The sequence below is a fragment of the Cervus canadensis genome, chromosome 32 (assembly GCF_019320065.1).
Source record: "Cervus canadensis isolate Bull #8, Minnesota chromosome 32, ASM1932006v1, whole genome shotgun sequence".
NCBI lineage: Eukaryota > Metazoa > Chordata > Mammalia > Artiodactyla > Cervidae > Cervus > Cervus canadensis.
Window position 1 is genome coordinate 28,776,879 of NC_057417.1, and position 17,824 is coordinate 28,794,702.

The 17,824-nt window shown below is 62.0% G+C and overlaps 1 protein-coding gene across 3 annotated transcripts in view; it reads right to left on the minus strand.

Moving 5' to 3' along the window:
* Nucleotides 1-2,865: 2,865 nt before the first annotated feature.
* Nucleotides 2,866-17,824, minus strand: part of COL26A1 (collagen type XXVI alpha 1 chain) — a 165,371-nt gene continuing 150,412 nt past the window's right edge. For 2 of the 3 annotated variants that reach the window (XM_043456419.1, XM_043456417.1), the window contains exons 6-13: nucleotides 16,244-16,342; nucleotides 15,454-15,606; nucleotides 13,264-13,347; nucleotides 11,433-11,485; nucleotides 8,514-8,549; nucleotides 7,163-7,210; nucleotides 5,256-5,340; nucleotides 2,866-4,487 (exon numbers count right to left, since the gene is read on the minus strand). In XM_043456419.1, coding sequence (XP_043312354.1) covers nucleotides 4,327-4,487; nucleotides 5,256-5,340; nucleotides 7,163-7,210; nucleotides 8,514-8,549; nucleotides 11,433-11,485; nucleotides 13,264-13,347; nucleotides 15,454-15,606; nucleotides 16,244-16,342 — 719 coding nt within the window. In that variant the 3' untranslated portion in view covers nucleotides 2,866-4,326. Of the gene's footprint in view, nucleotides 4,488-5,255; nucleotides 5,341-7,162; nucleotides 7,211-8,513; nucleotides 8,550-11,432; nucleotides 11,486-13,263; nucleotides 13,348-15,449; nucleotides 15,607-16,243; nucleotides 16,343-17,824 lie in introns of all 3 variants that reach the window. The other variant, XM_043456418.1, reaches the window with a different exon arrangement.

Sequence of the window (17,824 nt, forward strand, 5' to 3'; positions counted from 1 at the left end):
GGGAAAGGAGATGCTCAGAGGTGACCCCTGAACCCCTGGGGGATCAGGTGAATGTCTGATTAATTTCCAGCCTCACCCTGATTCCCTCCTGGTCCAAAAACAGGTCACCATGTTCTCTTGAGTTCAAGTCCCAAGGGGGTACCCCAGAAAACGGGGGTCCTCTTGGAATGCCCCAAGAACCCTAGCGTGGGCTCACTGGGGCTTCTGGCCAACTTCTGGGTTTCCGACCATGACCATCCAGGCTTTCCTTCCAGGGGCCTGTCCCAAGGCAGCACATGCATGCATGCTAAGTCGCTTCAGTCATGTCTGACTCTGTGACGCTATAGACAGTAGCCCGCCAGGCTCCTCTGTCCATGGTATTCTCTAGGCAAGAATACTGGAGTGGGTTGCCATGCCCTCCTCCAGGGGATCTTCCCAACCCAGGGATCGAACCTGCATCTGTCTCCTACCTTGGCAGGAGAGTTCTTTACCACCCGAGCTACCAGGGAAGCCCCAAGGCGGCATATTCGCTATGAATTTCTGCCTGAGGCCATCATGTTCCCCCAGGCAGGGGCAGAAGTACCCTCTGGCCCCCAGCTCTGCCATCAGCTTCTCATTGCCTGTGTCAGGAGAGACACTAAAAATATTTTATGATCAGTGTAGCAGAGGAGCCCATTCATCACCATAGGTTCTGTTCCTGGCACTGGAGCCCGGTCCTAGATTCCAGGGAGGCTAGAGGAGGGGTCGGGATGGTGGGGGCATGCGGGGAGCTGTGGTCCGTCAGCACAGGGGCCTTTGGATGTTTTAACCACAGGTGCTGCTGACCCGGTGGGAGCCACTGAAGGTCAGCGCAGCCCGAGTCCCCTCCACGCTGTGGCCACCACATGCAGGCACTTGCCAAGAGTCACTGTCTGACCTGAAAGTGAAAGTGTCTTGCGACACAACTATGCTCAGTCATGTCTGACTCTTTGTGACCCCATGGACTGTAGCCCGCCAGGTTCCTCTGTGCATGAGATTCTCCAGGCAAGAATACTGCAGTGGGTTGCCATGCCCTCCTCCAGGGGATCTTCCCGACCCAGGGATCGAACCCGGGTGTCAGATTCTTTACCAACTGAGCCACTGTCTGACCTAGGGGATCCTGAATTTCTGTTTTGGCTGGTGGTCGACTAAGGTAGGGCTGGCAGGGGTTCCTGGCTGTGGGTGTGGAGGAACTGCATCCAGGCCTAGACTCCCAGCACCACACCTGCCCTGCCCAGGAGACCCTGGGGAACCCGGGCAGGGAGAGGGGGGCCCAAGTCAGGGCCCTGAGTCTGCGCCCTTCAATGTCTTGCTCCCCCAGGCTCAGCCAGGCAGGGGGGTGGGGAGAAGAGGGTCCCACGGACTAGGGAGCGGGCCTGGAAGGGAAAGTGTTAGTGAAGAGCTGTCAGCCCCTGTTCTGATTTGATCTGGACACCAGGGCACAGGAGGCAGTGCCTGGAGAGAGGGTGGGTGTGCCCTGAGGGTGGCAGGGGGATGGCGAGCTGAGCAGGCTCGGGGAGGAGATGGGGAGGGGCAGGGTAGGGTGGCAGGGGGAGAGGCTGAGCTGATTCTCCCTCCTTATCCCTCTGGGTGGACCCTGCAGGTGGGTGGTGGGGTGGGGGCTCAGGGATGCCTGCCCCCTGCACTGGGCTGACCCTTAGGAACCCCCTCCCCAGGGTCTGCAGGGAGATGTGCAGTTTTGGGCAGAGGAGGGGGGCCCACACCATGGAAGCCCCATCCCAGATAGCAGGGGCACTCCAGGTGACGTGCCTCACTGTCCGAATCCATCGCAGGACCTGCAGGCTGAGCAGGTCAGGGCCTCCACCCATCAGCACAGACATTCATGGTCACGACGGAACCAAGGACCAGAGGGGCCCGAGCCAGCTGTGGGCTGTGGGCGTCAGAGGAGGCAATGCGTCTGAGGCTCTCGCCCAAAGCCAAGAGCTGTGATTCCCCCAGGGTTATGAGTACCAGTCACCCCGGCCCCATGTCCTGTTCTCTCCCACACCCTGCAGGCACCAAACGCCTTGCGGGGCATCCGCACCCACAGGCGTTACAGAGACAAGACCAGGTGGTTCCTCCGTGTGGCTAGCAGCCACGGGGATGGAGGCTTGGATGACAGTGACAAGTCACAGAGCAGGCTGGGGACCAGGAACAAGGGGCCACTGCTGCTTCATGAGTAAAGGGGGTGCTGCCCACGTGCACATCAGAAAGGTCGTTCCACCATCCAGGTGGAAGGGGGAGGCCGGACTGACGGTGAGAAGCGGCCACAGCCGCCCAGCCCCACTGGGTCAGCTTCTCCCCATCCAGTGTTTAGGGTCCTCCCAGACCGGGCCCCTGGCTCCTGCTTCAGCCCGACACTTCCAGCTGGAAACACACCGTCTTGCCGTGAGAAGGGGGCTGCCGTCAGAGTGTGTGTGGTGGTGGTGGGCCCAGCAAGTCTCTGAGTTCTGGTGGGACGCGGCCTGCAGGAAGCCCTGGGCGGCATTCAGCCAGTCCCCGACCTCAGCTGAGGACTCAGGGGACGGTCCCAGGGCCCCCATCTGGACTTGGGCCTGGACGAAAAAGTCCAGGACCCCAGGCCCGGGGCAGGAGCATGGTGGGGAGGGGTCCTTCTGCCCAGCACCGGGAACCCTCCCACCTCACTCCCTCTAGCAGAGCTGGCCCAGGGCCCAGCCTAGACTGGAGGGTGGGGCGGCCTCCGAAGAGCACCCCTCGCTCTCCTAGGCCCCCACGTGGGGCTCCCAGGGGGCAGAGCCAGGCTGCCCTGCCTCGGGCCCTTGCGGTCCCCTCCTCCCGGGGGCTCCCATCAGATCCCCCAGGGCTGGGCCCGGCCTCCCCGACGGCCGCTACCATGCGACGCCCGACCACAGGGGGAGAGCACCTTTATTGTCAGAGGGTGACCACCCCTCCATGAAGACAGGCCTGCAAGAAGCCACATCCTGGCCCCCCACCCAGCCAGCCCTGCCTCCCGAGGGGCAGTCCAGGCCTCGAGGGCAGGGAGAGGTTATCAGGGCCCAGAGGGATGGAGCACAGCCTCCCAGTAGCACCAAGGGTGGTGGGACAAGTCACTCATGCCACAAGGGGAGACCACGGGGGCGGCGCCAGCACCTGGGAGTGTCTGCGTTTGCTGCCGTGGCTGAGACAGCGAGAGAGGAGCACCAGGGCAGGTCCAGGGCACAGAGGACCCAACGCCCAAGAGGCCTTGAGGGCCCTGGTCTGAGCTGCTCTAGGGCACCGGGACCCAGGACCGGAGCCAGGCTGGGCCCACAGGACCGAGCGCGGAGCGTCTCTCCCCAGCAGGGCCTGGGAATCAGGTGGCGACCCCTCCTTCTCCTTGGGACACAGGACTTGCCTTGTAACTTGAAGGGGCCACCTTAACCCTGCCGGTTCTCAGCGAGTCTGGGAGAGGCCGGGGCTGCAGGGACACCCCCAGCGGGTGCACCGTCCCATTCAATCCTCCTCCTCGCTGCTCAGCGGTGGGAGGCCCTGGGAGGGTGGGTGGGGTCAGAGGGATCAGGATGCAGCAGGGGGCGATGCCAGTTCAGTCTGGGGAGCCTGGCAGCCCAACGCTCCTCTCTCACGGTCTCCAAGTCCACTGACTGTCAGGGGTTTATTCAAGGTCTCCCTGGCCTTCAAGAGCAGCTACAGGCCAAGCTGCCCACCTCCCCACCTGTGAAGTAGACCCCCGAGCCCAGGGAGGGATGTCAAGGAAGGAGGCTGGAGGGCCCCCAGGGTCTCGAGCTGGGCAGGGCCTGCCCTCCTTCCCGGCTGGAGCCTCCGGGGCCGTCTGGCCCAGCGCCTGCCCTGTGTGAGTGTCCCCGTGAAGAGGGGGAGCTGGCAGGTAGAGAGAACACGGGTTCAAATCCTGCCCCGGTCCTCCACGGTCCAGGGGCCTCGGGCAGGTAATTTATCCTCTCCCAGCCTCTGCCCCCAAGTAAAGTGGGAGAAACAAACCTACGTCCTAAGGGTTAAATGAGACAATGTAGGGAAGTTCCTCGGATGGGCCCAGACGACTCAGGGACCCAGTAAATGGCGAGTATTATGACGATTCCCGCGCCCCACCCAGCCACCAGACCCCGTCTCCAGCAGGGAGTGGGGGTGGGGAGGGCAGGGACCAGGGCAGAGCTCGGCCGGGGGCGCTGGGCCCCTCTGGCCCCGGCCCCTGGCGTTGCCATCTGTTCCCAAGGCCCCCGGGAGCCAGTGTCCCTGACGGTCGTGCAGGTCTGGAGCCCAGTCCCATTCAGGGTGCCCTCAGTGCTGACAGCAGCACAGGCCTCGGGGCGGGGTCTCTGGTGGAGCCGGGGCTCCTCCGGGAGAGCTGGCCTCCTACTTCCCACTGCTGGCCCGGCCAGCGCTCCTCTGCCCGGGGTCGGGCCCGAGCAGGGCAGCCAGGGAGCCGTCAGGTGGGGGGCCTCCGCGCTTCATCTTGAGGTTGGCTCTCAGGGCGGCGTCCTGGCCAGAGCCCCCCTCAGGGGTGGCCTGGGGATCTGGAAGGAAAGCAGGAGGGTGGGCTCACACAAGGCCTCAGGAGCCCGCGAAGCCCCTTCACTTCCAGTCCTGCCAGCCAAGGAACCTTTGTGCCCAGTGAGGGTGGGACAAAGCAGCTGCCAGCGTCTAGTCTTCATGCATTCATTCCCTCACTCATTTATTCATCCATTCATTCACTCATTCATTCATCCATTCATTCACTCATCCACTCATCCATTCATTCACTCATTCATTCAGTCTCCCACTCACTCATCTACTTATTCACCATTCACTCATTCATTCATTCTTCAAACAATGCTGACCAGGGCCAGGTTCCAGGCACTGCAGAGGTCCCAGGGAGAGATATAGACACCCCAACCCGTAAGGGAATAGAAGGCTCGGTGGAGAACAGGGAGGAGACAGGAGGGCGGCTTCCCAGAGGAAGAGATCCTAGAACAGGCCCTGAGGCCAGAGCTGGTGTTCAGGAGGCAGAGCGACCAGTCTGAGCAGAGGTGTGGCGGTGGGAGGGGCCCGGGGCGCCTGGATGACGGCTCTGAGTCACCGGACACCAGGCTGTGCTAGGGGAGGGACTTGGGAGCTGTACCTCGTCTCAGGCAGCAGGGAGCCACGGAGGGTTCTTGAGCAGGGGTGGCACAGGGGCAGACTGGCCGCCAGGTGCGGGGCCATCAGGGCAGGGAGAGAGGGGACCAGAGGCAGCACGGGCGAGGGCAGCAGGGGAGGCGGGGCGGAGGGAGATGCTGGACTCGGCGGCCCGGGTCACTGCTCACCGTGGATGCCAATCATGTGTTCCAGGATGAGCACTCTCTCGGCCAAAATCTTCAGGGCCTCCCGCAGCTGCTGCACCCCCTCGCCCTGGGGTGGAGGAAGCCGTGGGGTCAGGGCCGCCCTGCTCCAGCGTCCTGTCCCAGCCCGCCACTTCCCTCTTGTCACCATCGTCAACGCAACGGCCACCACAGGCTAGAGACACCCCGGCACCAGGGCTTGGGTTCGAACTCCAGTTCACAGACACGGAACTTGAAGCCCAGACGAGCCGGCCCCACAGCCCGGAAGTGGCCAAGCCGGAAGTGGCCAAGCCGGAAATGGCCAAGCCCGGGGCTTCACACAGCCCTGGCTGCCTCCGGCCTGAGCTTGCTGCTCCCATGGCCGCCAGCTGCCTCCCTGTGCACCCTTCTTTCTAGAAGATATCCTGCTGTGGGCAGAGCACCTCATACGGGCCCATGGGTGGGAGGCGCTTTGCTGGTCTCCGTCCCGGTCCCACCCATCCGAGGGCAGAGCCGAGGCTGCCGGAAGGCCCGTGGGAGGGCACAAAGATGGCGCCTCTGCGTTCCTGGGAACCGGCCTACACACGGCGAAGGACCTCGGGTGTCAGGACACGTGAATAGGCTGATTAATGGAGAAGACAAGATGACAAGGTCACTTTGAAAAAAAAAAAGTGATGGTAGAGAGGCTAGGCTCCGCCCCGGCGGCAGCAGCAAACAGGAACCTTTTTGGCTGGTGGAACATGACAGCTCTGTCATGACACTTAGATTAATTGCGCTTAAAGCAAAAGAAAACCGGAGAGCATGCTACTGAGTTACACAAGAGAGCCCTTCCCGTCAAAGACCGTGAGAAGCCGGGCTGTGGGTAGTGTCTGGGATGGGGGTGTCCGCGGTGAGGAGCAGGGGCTCCAGGCCCCCTCTGTCAGGACCCAGTTAAGCCCGGGTGCCCGGGCCATGCTGATGAAACTGGACAGGGGGAAGTCGTGGGTACCCTCCCAGTCATCCATCGCAAATGACCCCAGCATCCACATCTTCCTCCCACTGTCTCTCTTGTCCACCATGGCTGCCATGGTTCCAGCCTCTTCCCCCTTCAATCCCATAAGGACCTCTGGAAGGTCCCCTGATCCCAGCTTTACCCCCTCCAGCCCAGCCTGCCTCACACAGCTGCCCACCTCCAATGCCCATCGCCCACCTCTCCAGACACCCCCACCCCTGGCTTAGCATCTCCCCAAGCTCACTCAGGGGGTGCAGCGTGCCCGCTGTGCTGGACATCTGGCCGAGCCCTGTCACACCAGGTGACTCATTCCAGCTTGCCCCACCGCCCTCGTTCCCTTCACGCATCACCCTGGCCCCCAGCCTCCCCTCCGCTTCCCAGAAGGTATGGTCCCTACAGCCGCACTCGCGCTCCATCTGTGTCCCTGCCCTGCCCCGACTTGCTCTGGCTGCTGTGAGCTCCCAACCCCCTTCTTCCATCCGTCCTCTCCCACATCCACCAGCCAGCTCTCCGCCTGCCCATACACCCTTCAGTCCAGTGGCACTGTGACCTTGGGCACGTCCGTGTGCCGGGCGCTGTCATGGGAGGGTCCTAGCCCTGGAGAAAGACCCCACAGCCCGAGGCCTCCTTCAAACAGAGGGTCTTGCCCGCTGGTCCGTGGCTCCTCCGCCCTCTCCGGCGGGGTCGCCCCCACCCTCAGGCCCCGGGCCAGTCATCCCATCTGCGCTCCCCCACTGCAGCTGACTTCACACCGGGCCGCAGTCACGATCCACTCCACTGCCTCCCCCGCCGGGTGGGCCCCCACTCGCACTGCGGCTGACGCCCCGCTCAGGATGAAGTTGTCGGTCCAGCTCTACTGGACTGTCCCGCAAGGACACAGCCAGGGGGCAGGAGGGAAGCACAGGCCCAGGGGCACAGTTACCTCAGTGGCGGCTTTCTCCTCCTCTTCCCCTTTCCCGCCAGGCTCCCCCTGGGAAGAAAGTCACGTGGTCAGTGATGGGTGCTCAGCTTCTCTACCTGGGACCCCTGCACAGGCCGGCATGGGCTTGACTTTAGGGGCTTAATTCTGTTTCTAGGGAGGGAGTGGTCAGGTTGGAACTCAGGTTCCTGCCCTTCCAGGGATCAGGCCCCCTGCCTTTCCCCTCTGTTTCCCTGACTCTAAAATTGGGGCCAGGGACTTCCCCGGTTGGTCCAGTGGTTGAGAAGCCACCTTCCAGGGCGGCGGGACGTGGGTTCAGTTCCTGGTCAAGGAACTAGGATCTCACATGCCGCACTGCAATTAGAGAACCTATGCATGGCAACAGAGACCCAGAGCAGCCAAAATAAATGAAATGTAAAAAAATTAAAATTTAAATAAATAAGTAAAACGGGGCCAGTAATATCAGCCTCACAATAACACCTAGGAGGCCACTTACTCTTATGTGACTTTACCTCTCTGTGCCTCGGTTTTTCCATCTCCAAAATGGGGATAATAACAGTGCCTGCCTCACAGAGCTATTAGGAGGATTAAATAAATCACTGTCGATGACAAGCTTGGGGAAGGCCTGCCTTTGGAGGCTAACACTCCTCAGTTTAAATCTTGGCTCTACTTTGGTATAGCTGTGTGACCTTGGGCAAGTTGCTTAACCTCTCTGGGCCTCAGCTGCCAGTTCTGGCAAAGAGGGAAAATAAAGCACCATCTCACGGGGGCACTGTGAAGCTTAAACCCACTAAGGATGAAGAGGGCCTCCACATAGAAGATGCTCCCCCTTCTCCCCCAGCCGTGTGCCTCTGACATAAGACTTGGGCACCTGCCCACTTCCTTGGCCCTGAAGATGGGGCTGAGTCTTGTGAATTCTTATTTTTAAGATGGGAAATGAGTGGTCAGCCGTCTATATCTATTCCTGGGAAGTTCAGAGAAAGCAAGGGACTCTGCAGGTCACATAGCACATTAACCCAGGGGCCTGGGCTCCTGGCAAAGACCTTAGGACTCTCATCCAAGCCCCTCGACGGGTAGCTATTTCAGTCCTTACTTCATATACCCGGGGACGGGGGGAGTGTCCCACTTCCCAAAGTCACCCCTTCCCAACTTGGGCAGCTGGCACTGCACCCAGGTTGCCCAGTTCTCTCCCTCTGCTCCGTCCTGGCTGGGCTGGATCTGGCCATGCCCGGGGAGGCTGGGGGCCTGAGCTCAGTCAGGCTGCCTGTGGCAAACACCCACCCAGTTGGTACCCGGCGCCTGCATCCGAGCCCATCACCCTGGGGGTGGCCCCCACACACAGCCCCATACTTACAGACGGCCCCGTGGTGCCCCGCTCTCCAGCCAGGCCCTGCAGAAAATCAGACAAAGTAAGTTAGGCTTTGCCCTTCACAACCCCTTAGTCCTCTGCATGCCCTCGCCCTGCTCTGGGCTCTGGAAATCTGAAAAACAGGACAGGAGGAGGGTGGGCGGGAGAGGAAATGGGGGGGGTGCCGCGGCGGGGGGCCTGTCTGCTCCTGGAGCCCCCCCACTGGCCAGTGGATGACCGTGGGCTTCCACTGAGTCCTCCATCTTCTCGTCTGTGAAATGGGCCAATGCCAAGTATGGTCATCACTTGGAGAAGGCACGTGCGTGCGTGCATGCTCAGTCATGTCCGACTCTCTGCGACCTCATGGACTGTAGCCCCCTGGGCTCCCCTGTCCCTGGGATTCTCCAGACAAGAACACTAGAGGGGGTTGCCATCGCCTTCTCCAGGGATCAAACTCGAGTCTCCTGTGTCTCCTGCATTGGCAGGCAGATTCTTCACAGTCTGAGCTACCGGGGAGGCCCTTGGAGAAGGGGACCGGATGGCCGCGCACACATCCCCCCAGCACTCGGAAAGGGCCCTCCTAGAATGAGTGACAGCAGTGCTGGTCTCAGGCTTCCCTGGAGGCTCAGACGGTAAAGAATCCACCTGCCAATGCAGGAGACCCGGGTTCGATCCCGGGGTCGCGAAGATCCCCTGGAGAAGGGAATGGCAACCCCCTCCAGTACTCTTGCTGGGGAATCCCACGGACAGAGAAGCCTGGAGGAGCCATGAAGAGTCACAGGTCACCCATGAAGGGTCACAAGGAATCAGACACGACTGAGCCACTAACGCGACTCCTACTAGTGGTGAAGGCGAGGGTCCCCGCGTGGGCTCCCCATCAGCATTGAGGCCCGGTCAGAAGGCTCCCTGGAGCCCCAGACCTGTGCATCAAGCCGTCCCCCAGCACCCTGACCTGGCTGGCCAGGAGGCGCCCCTGCTCACCCTCTCCAAAGTGGAACTCCTGGTCTCCCCCCGGCCCAGCCGTCCGGCCCCCAACCCGGCGGTCTCTCTTTTCCATGAAATGGCTCTGCGGTCCACAGCCGCTCCTATACGCACCTCGCAGCTAACCTTCCCCTTCCCGCCCTCACCGAATTTATTCCATCAGCCAGACCTGTCAGGTCCACTTTCTAGATACATCTGTGTCCTCTGCGCTGCCCCAGCCTCCTCCCTGATCTCCCTGCTCCACTCCCCCGCCCCCGCCTTCCGCTCCTCAAGCCACAGCCAGAGGGGCCCTGAAAAGACGAAAATGGGGCCCTGGACTCCCCCTCCCTGACACTCGGTAAGGCCCCCTTTCACTGTGACCCGGGTCCGCGCATGGGCTCTGCAGGTACCGCCCTGCCCACTTCCCTCCCACCTCACCTCCCCCGACACGCTTCTTCGCTCAGGACCTGCCTGGTGTTTCCCGGCCTCAGGATCTTTGCACTTATGCTTCCCTTTACCTGAAACGCTCTTGGCATCTTTGCGTGACTGCTCCTTTCTGGGTCCTCGGGTCTCAGCCGAAGCGTCACCTTCTCCTATCTGTCACCCCGCTCCTGTTGCTGTAGGTCCCGCCCCAGTTACTCTCTATCACATCTGCCTCCCCCATCAGACTACCTGCTCGCAGAGGGCAGGGACCCCAAGAAAGCTGGAGTGGGGCCTAGAGTGACCTCGGCCTTGCCGGGACCCCCGATCTACCCCCCTGCTGGGTGACTCTGGCAAATGACAGAACCTCTCTGAGCCTCTGCGTCCCTGTCACTGCGGGGATAACACAGTGGGGACCCTGAAAGGAGTTGGCACGAGCAGGTGGGGGGAAGGGTCAGGGACACCATCATCTCTGACCTTGCCTGTTGTTGTGGGCTTGGGTCTCTAGAGGGGGGTCCTACTGCCCCCAGCCCTTCTCACGAGAGCCTCTGTCAGCCTCACACCCCCTCCTGCCCTTCTGTCAGGGGTGAGCTGTCCAGCCTTGCAGTGGGAGCCCGGCTTTTCAGTCACCCCCGCCCCGCCTCCCACCCAGGCCCGAGTTCCAGGGAACCTGAAGCCCTCGGCCTGGATGAGCTGCAGGAAGCTCTGTGCAGACACCCCCAAACAAAACCCTGCCTGCCTTGGTGTCCAAAGTCCCCTCCTCCTCCGTATGACATCCCCCCCAGACCCCTGGGGCCCTGCAGCACAAGTCACTCCCCCCTGACACTTTATTTCTCTCTTACTCCCTGTTACAACCCACTCCGTCTCAGCAGCCAAGGAGCCGGAGCCCAGAGAGGCTGTCTTTCTGCCCAACATCACACAGCTGAGGAGGCAAAGCCATTGCCCCCCCACCCAGGCAATTCTCATCAAAGAGGGGCCATGGCTGTGATCCTGGCCCAGCTCCACACACCGCCTGCATGACCTCGGGTTACCTCATCTATGAAATGGGAACGATGCTAACTTCTCTGGGGCCCAGGTAGCTGCTGCTGCTGCTGCTAAGTCACTTCAGTCGTGTCCGACTCTGTGCGACCCCATAGACGGCAGCCCACCAGGCTCTGCCGTCCCTGGGATTCTCCAGGCAAGAGCACTGGAGTGGGTTGCCATTTCCTTCTCCAATGCATGAAAGTGAGAAGTGCAAGTGAAGCCGTGTCCAACTCTTAGCGACCCCATGGACTGCAGCCTACCAGGCTCCTCCATCCATGGGATTTTCCAGGCAAGAGTACTGGAGTGGGTTGCCATGGGGCCCAGGTAGGGTGGGCAGCAAAGGGCTGTTGCTAAGAAAACAGGATTCCACGCCTGCCTTCCCCTGGGGCCCACCTGGACCCCGGTGGGGACCAGCTAGTTGGGCTGGTTCCTTCCTGAGCAACTGTGCTGCTAAGAAGCCCGGCCCCTTTCTTCCTGGGGAGACAGTGCCCTCACCCTCCCCAGAGATGGACGAGACCTTACCTGGGATCCAGGTGCACCCGGGGGGCCAGGGGGGCCGTGTGGTCCAGGGGGACCTGCCGGCAGAGTCACAGATGGTCACCTGGAGCCAGAGACTCCCCCTGCCCCCTCATCGGCTCTGGAGAGGGGCCCTCCTACCCACCCTGGGTCTGTCTCCTTGGGCAGCGCAGAAAGGGGAGGTGAATAAATGGTGAGGGAGGGGGCATGGGCTCCCCGGCCCCCTGCCCACCCCCAGAGCGGAGAGCCCACTGCAAGCCCCTCTCGCTGCCTGCAATCCCTAGACCACAGCCCGCTGCTGCTCCCACAGCCTCATCCACGGGGCCGGGGGGCACCCTGCAGCCTCTCCCCAGCCGGTCAGTCCTCGGGCAAATCTCCCTCGAGCCTGCCCTGCCTCGGGACCTCAGACCTCACCTCCCTGAGACCATCCTCCTTGCCTGGGTTACAACTGCTGCCTACCACCCGGAGTGCTGGTCACCCATCCACGCAGCACAACCCCCCTCCCCAAGTGACTTTTCAGACAGGTCCCTCTCTGCCCAGCCTCCTCCACCTTCATTGGTCAAACACCCTCCTGGAAAGTCCCTCTGGGTCCATGCCTTTGTGGTGGCTGTTCCTTCCTCCTGGAGTGTCCCCATCCCCTCCACATCCCAGCCAACTCCCACCAGTCTCAGGCTGAGCGTCACCTCCTCCAGGAAGCCTTCCAGGCACCTACCCCCGCCTCTTCCCTAGGCAAATCCCTGACAGTGACCAGCCACTGCCTTGGGCCACTGCTGGTTTGAATGCCAGCCTCCCCTCTGGGCCAGGGAGCGCCCAGAGGATCAGGCCAGGCCCAATGGGTGCAGTGCAGGGCATGGTGTTCGTGACTAAATGCCCCGAATATTTGGAAGAGTGAGGTCTCTGTGCCCCCTGGACTGCTAGTCTGTACCAGAGTGCCCCCTGACATACCTAGGGAGGACCTACAGCAAAGTGCACCCCTGTGGGGGGTAATGGTTTGGACTTGGTCTAGCTAAAAGGCAAACACCCTCCCAGCACCCTCCTCAATGCTACCTTTTAAATGGGGGCACCCTGGCCCAGCCGCGAGCCCAGCCCTGCTTTCTGGGAGGATTCACCGACAGCAGGAGGGCACCGCCCGCCTTCTCCACTAGAATGTAAGTACCGGGAGGACAGAAATCTTTTGTTTATCTAAGGATCCCAGGAACCCAGGACACTGGCCAGCCTGTAGGAGGTGCTCAGTGGGTGTTTCCTGACTGCGTGAGACACTGAACTACTGGCGGGGAATGACTGCCTGGCCTGGAGCCGAATCAAGAGGCGCCCCCAGCCCACAGGTGCCCAGCGCCTCTGTTGCTTTCATTCAGGAGTAGAACCTGTCAGAGGAGACGGCCACACATCTGGGCTCCCGCCCCACCCCACACCACCCCCTCCCCCAGTGAGGGTCCCATCCCCTCTCCCAGGACCCCGATTTCTGCCTGAAGGCCCCGGGCCCCCTGTCTCGCCCAGGCACCTGCCCTACCAGCTCCCTCGGTCTTCCCACCCACCATCCCCTACGCAGACCTCCTGGACCTAGGCCTCCAGCACCCGGAGTACCCCTGCTCTGGCTTGCTCGAGGGCGGCCTGGGGCTGCTTCATGTGGGTGTCAGGCCACCCAGAAACACTGTGTCCAGTCGCAGGGGAGCTGCCACCCATGAGCCCCCCCTCAAGCCGCTGCTGGCTGGGGCAGACCCAGTGCCCTGCCAAGGCCATGAGCCCCCAACCGGCCCCTTCAGGACCCCCAGCCCAGGTGAAGCCCAGGAGTGGGTACCAGTGGAGACCAGCTGCTGCTGCTGCCCTCTGCACTCACCTGGGGGGCCAGGGGGGCCCCGGGGCCCCGGGACGCCCGCCAACACTGTGTCCACAGCCGCGGAGGCCAGCTGCACGTGTCCATCTGTGGGAAGGGCAGAGTGGCCTGTGACCCGCGGGGCGGGGCTGGGGGGCTAGAGCTGAGTCCCCCAGAGCCAGGAAGAGCGGCCCGACCCTGCTGGGCCTCACTGCAGCGCCTGCCCCCTCGGCTCAGAGGAGCTCCCTCGTGTGTAGTCACTCAGTCGTGTCCGACTCTTTGTGACCCCACAGACTGGGGCCCGCCAGGCTCCTCTGTCCATGGGATTCTCCAGGCAAGAGTATTGGAGTGGGTTGCCAGTTCCTTCTCTGGGAGATCTTCCCGATCCAGGGATCGAAAACGGGTCTCCTGCATTGCAGGCAGATTCTTTACTGACGAGCCAACACAGAGGCCAAATCAGAGAACGGGAAAGCCCTGTGGGCTCTGTTTAAAGTACAAACTTCTTCCTGAAAATTCCAGGCCCTTAGGCTCCGGCTCTGCCTTGCTCACCTCCCCGCTGTCCAGGCCGGGCTCTCTTCCAGGCTCCCCTCCACATGCCCATCCCGACACTCCTGACTAGCTAACTCTTGTGGGGCCTCCTCTAGGAAGCCCTCCCTGACCACTCGTCTGAGCCACAGGACCCCGGGCCGGATGGGGTCTGTCTCGTGGCCTGGGTCCCTCCAGAGTGAGCCCCATGTGACCTCACCCCACGCTGTCCTGACCCAGAAGCAGACAGCCAGGCTTGGAAACCTCTGGGCTGGGGGTGTTCGCCTCTGCCTTTACCCCCTTACCCCCACCACGGAAGCCTGGGCAGCCCTTCCATAGGCCTCCCGGCTGGTGGGCCTCCTATAGCTGCTCAGTGCAGGCTAACCAGGTGCCTCCACAGGGACCCGCCCCCCCACTCTTCCTAAACGTTCACATCTGCGCCCTCCAGGCAGTCTGCCCTCTCTTGGGGACCCCAGGGCTGGGGAAGGAGGGTCCTGTCTGAAGGGGGGATCTGAGCACTGGAGGCCGTCAGCGGCAGACGCCGGGCATCACGCCCAGGCTGGGGCCGGGTGAATTCTCGTGGCCCGGCGATGCCGGGCGGTGGAACCCTTAGACCCCCAAGGTACTAAACAAGCATCACCCTTTCTCCTCCACCAGGGGGCACCACTGAGCCCACCACGACAGTGAGACTGGGTCGCCAGTGACTTCTTTGCTCCGGCCCCCGCACACGCGGAGGGCAGCCCAGGCACCCTGATCCCCTTGGGAATGAGTCCTTCCCTCGTGGCTGGGGGCTGTGTACCCCAGAGCAACTCCGTCCGGATGTATTACCACTCCTGCTCTAGGGATGGGGAAACGGAGGTTGCAAGGAGCGGGACCCTGTGATTCAGGCCCAGGTCTAACGCTCGGGGCAGAGCGGCGCTGCCCGGGGAGCCGGGCGGACAGGGCGGAGGCGGGCGCGGGGCGCGGGGCGGGAGGGGGCTTGGGTTTCTCTGACGGCTGACCAAGAGGTCCCTGTGCCCCCACGGTGCCCGGGATGTCACCCACTCAGAATGCCAAGTCAATCTCATCACCCGCTTCTTAAAACCTTTCTCTTTTCCCAGGGCCCTTAGCCAAAGCCACGCCCTCCATGGGCCGCAGGCCCCACCCCCACCCCATCTCTGGGGCGCCCTCCCTGGACCCGCCCTCCCCCCATGCTCCCGGCGGCGGGTTCTGTGTGTGCTCAAGGGCGCCCTCTTGTGCTAGGCTGTGGCTCCTGCAGGCAGGAGACTTGTTTTGCTCACTGCTGTATCCCGGAGGTTACAACACACAGCCCCACACGTGGGAGGTGCTCCATCCATCAGCGCCTGTCCAGTGGCCTACAGTGAGGGGATTTGTGAAGAGCACAGGGGTGACGGATGACCTTGGTGGTGGTACTGTCACCAGGGGGGACCCCAAGGCCAGGCCAGAGAGCAGAGGGACATCAGGGGGTCAGACCCCAGGGGCAGGAGCTGAGCACAGAGGCAGGGACAGGCCCCTGGGGCCAACAGTGGGGTTTGGGGGACCACCCTCCACCTAGGCTACCCCGTCCCCCCGCCTGGCAAAGCCGAGGCCCTACTCACGGACAGTCTGCTTCACGGGGTCCTTTTGGGGGAGTGGACCCTCTGAATTCTGGCCCGCCCTCCCACCCCAGCCCTCAAGCGTGACACTCACTGTCCTTGTCCGTCGGTGGCTGCAGGGAGTAGAGGACGCCTTGGGGGCCGTTTGGAGGGAGGCCCGGGCTGCCTGCTGGGCCAGGGGGGCCGGGGGGGCCAGGGCGCCCCATCTCTCCAGGAAGCCCACGGGGCCCTGGCGGCCCCAAGAGGCCTGCAGGGGAAAAGAGGAGTCACAGGAGGGCCGGGCCTCATGACTGACATTACAGAGGTGAGAAATAGACCCGGGAGGGCAAGGTGATGGCCTTTAGTCCCAGAGACTCACTGGAGGGTTGTCCTGGGATATAATGAAATGACTTCCCTTCTCCAGCCAGTGCAGAGGGGACCCCGGGCAGCCAGGCGGGAGGTCAGGGAGGTCTGGTCAGTGAAGTCAGTGGGCGCTGTGGCCAGATGACCTCAGCCCTGGGGTAGGGGCAGCGAGGGTGGCTGCCAGCCTGGCCCAGCCCCGTACCTGCCCCGGCAGGGTCCAGGAGCAGCTGCGTGACCTCTCGACGTTGTTTACATGGCGGAGCACAACCTCCAGCCCCCAGCAGCCCCGCCCCCATAGCTGGAGCCTCCTCTTCCCATAGTCCCGGGTGAGACCAGGCCCCAAAGTGCTTGGAAGGAGGCTGCCCCGGGAGGTGGTGGTGGGAGGGAGGGAACCTGGAGCCCTGCTAGATGGCAGTCATCAGCCCCACCAAGAAAGAGGGCGTCTGGGGTGCCTCACCTGCTCGGACAGGGGAGAAACCCCAACCCCCTTCCCCCAGTGGACGAAGTCACGTCGGGGTATGTGTGTGGGCGGGTGTCCTTACCAGGAGGCCCCGCTGGGCCCTTTTCTCCTGCCTGACCACGGTCACCTTTGGAGCCTGGGGGACCTGCAGGCCCTGGTGGTCCCGTCTGTCCAGGGGGCCCTGGGGGTAGAATGAAGTGAGGCCTGAGAACATTGTGGGCTGAGCTGCCTCCATTGGCTCCAGGCTAAACGACCTTGCTGTCTGGTCAGACCTGCCCCCTCACCTGCCATGGGCAAAGGGACCACATCATTCATCACAGTATACAAACCAGTTTTGTTCCTGTTCACTTCTATGATCTCAAGAGCTACTTGTGTTCCCATTTGACAGGTGGGGTAAACTGAGGCTCAGAAAGGTGTGGCCCCTTGCTCAAGGTAGCAGTGCCAGGCTGTAAATGAGTCAGAACCCTCTTTCCACGTCCTGCTGTTTCTTTGCTCAGGCTTGGGGACTGGGATTCAGGCAAAGATCATCCCAATAAGGCCTCCTTAGAGACCCCAGGAAGCCCTGAAAGACTTGCCTGCCCTCTGGGGATCTCCAGGTCCCAAGGGTGGGCAAGAGTAGATGGAGAGGCAGGAGGCCCACTAGTGTGGCCTGCAGACAGCCCCTTCTCCCTCAGAAAGGCCTGGACCCGGGGAGGATGCTCAAAAAATGCTTGCTGAACAGATGGAGGGCTCTTTGGGGACCCCGCTGGGGCTGCCAGTTTCCAGGGATTCCCACTTGGCCCCTGGGATTCCAGGATGCACCCAGGTGTAACCATTTGTAGGGTTTGTGCTCCACCTGGTGGCCATATTGGGAATGACATGCCCCCATAAGAAAGTTGCCTTGGGAGAACAGAAGCCCCTCCCAGCGTCCTCCCTCCCCTCCAGCGGGCACTGGGGCCTGGGGCCTTCAGAAGAGGAGAACCATCCCCCCACTTCCCCCTGACCTCTGCTCCCTCTTCAGTCCCAGAAGAAGGATTTGAAGAAGACAGGTCTTCTGGGAGTGAGACTTTGGGGAGAATGGCTAGAGAGGTGGGCTGGGGACCCGGGGCAAGTGAGACACCCCCTCTTCCCACAGCAGCCCAAGCTCACCCTCCACACGGCCTCCAGGCCCCTCAGAAGCCTGCAGAGTATCTGCTGCTTCCCTGGCCTCGGGACTGGCCACTGGCGGTCAACTCTCCCACTGCTGGGGGTCTGCAGGCAGGGAGGGGTCAGAGTTGGGTCTGGGCGGGATTGCTAAGACGCTGGGGGCTAAACTGGAGGACAGTAGGAGGAAGAGTGTCCCCTGCAAAGGGCTCCGGTGAGGCTGTGAATTATTGAGTCAAAACGGCACTGGATCGCTGGGTGACCCCAGGGGTCACTTCTTTGAAACTTGGTTCTCTCTCCTGTAACTTGAGCTTTACGAGCTCACTGGAATGATTAGCCATGATATGTGTAGAGACTAGAGTGCTATAAAAATACTGAATAACTGGCACAGCACAGATCCTCACCAGTCAGATGAGACCTCAGCCCTGAATCCTGGAGTTCAGCCACACGGATGATGGCAGCTACACCTCCGCTCAGGGTAAAGTCCCAGCACAGTGCCAGGCACGCGGCGGGCATTCAGCAATCCTAACTATAGTATTAC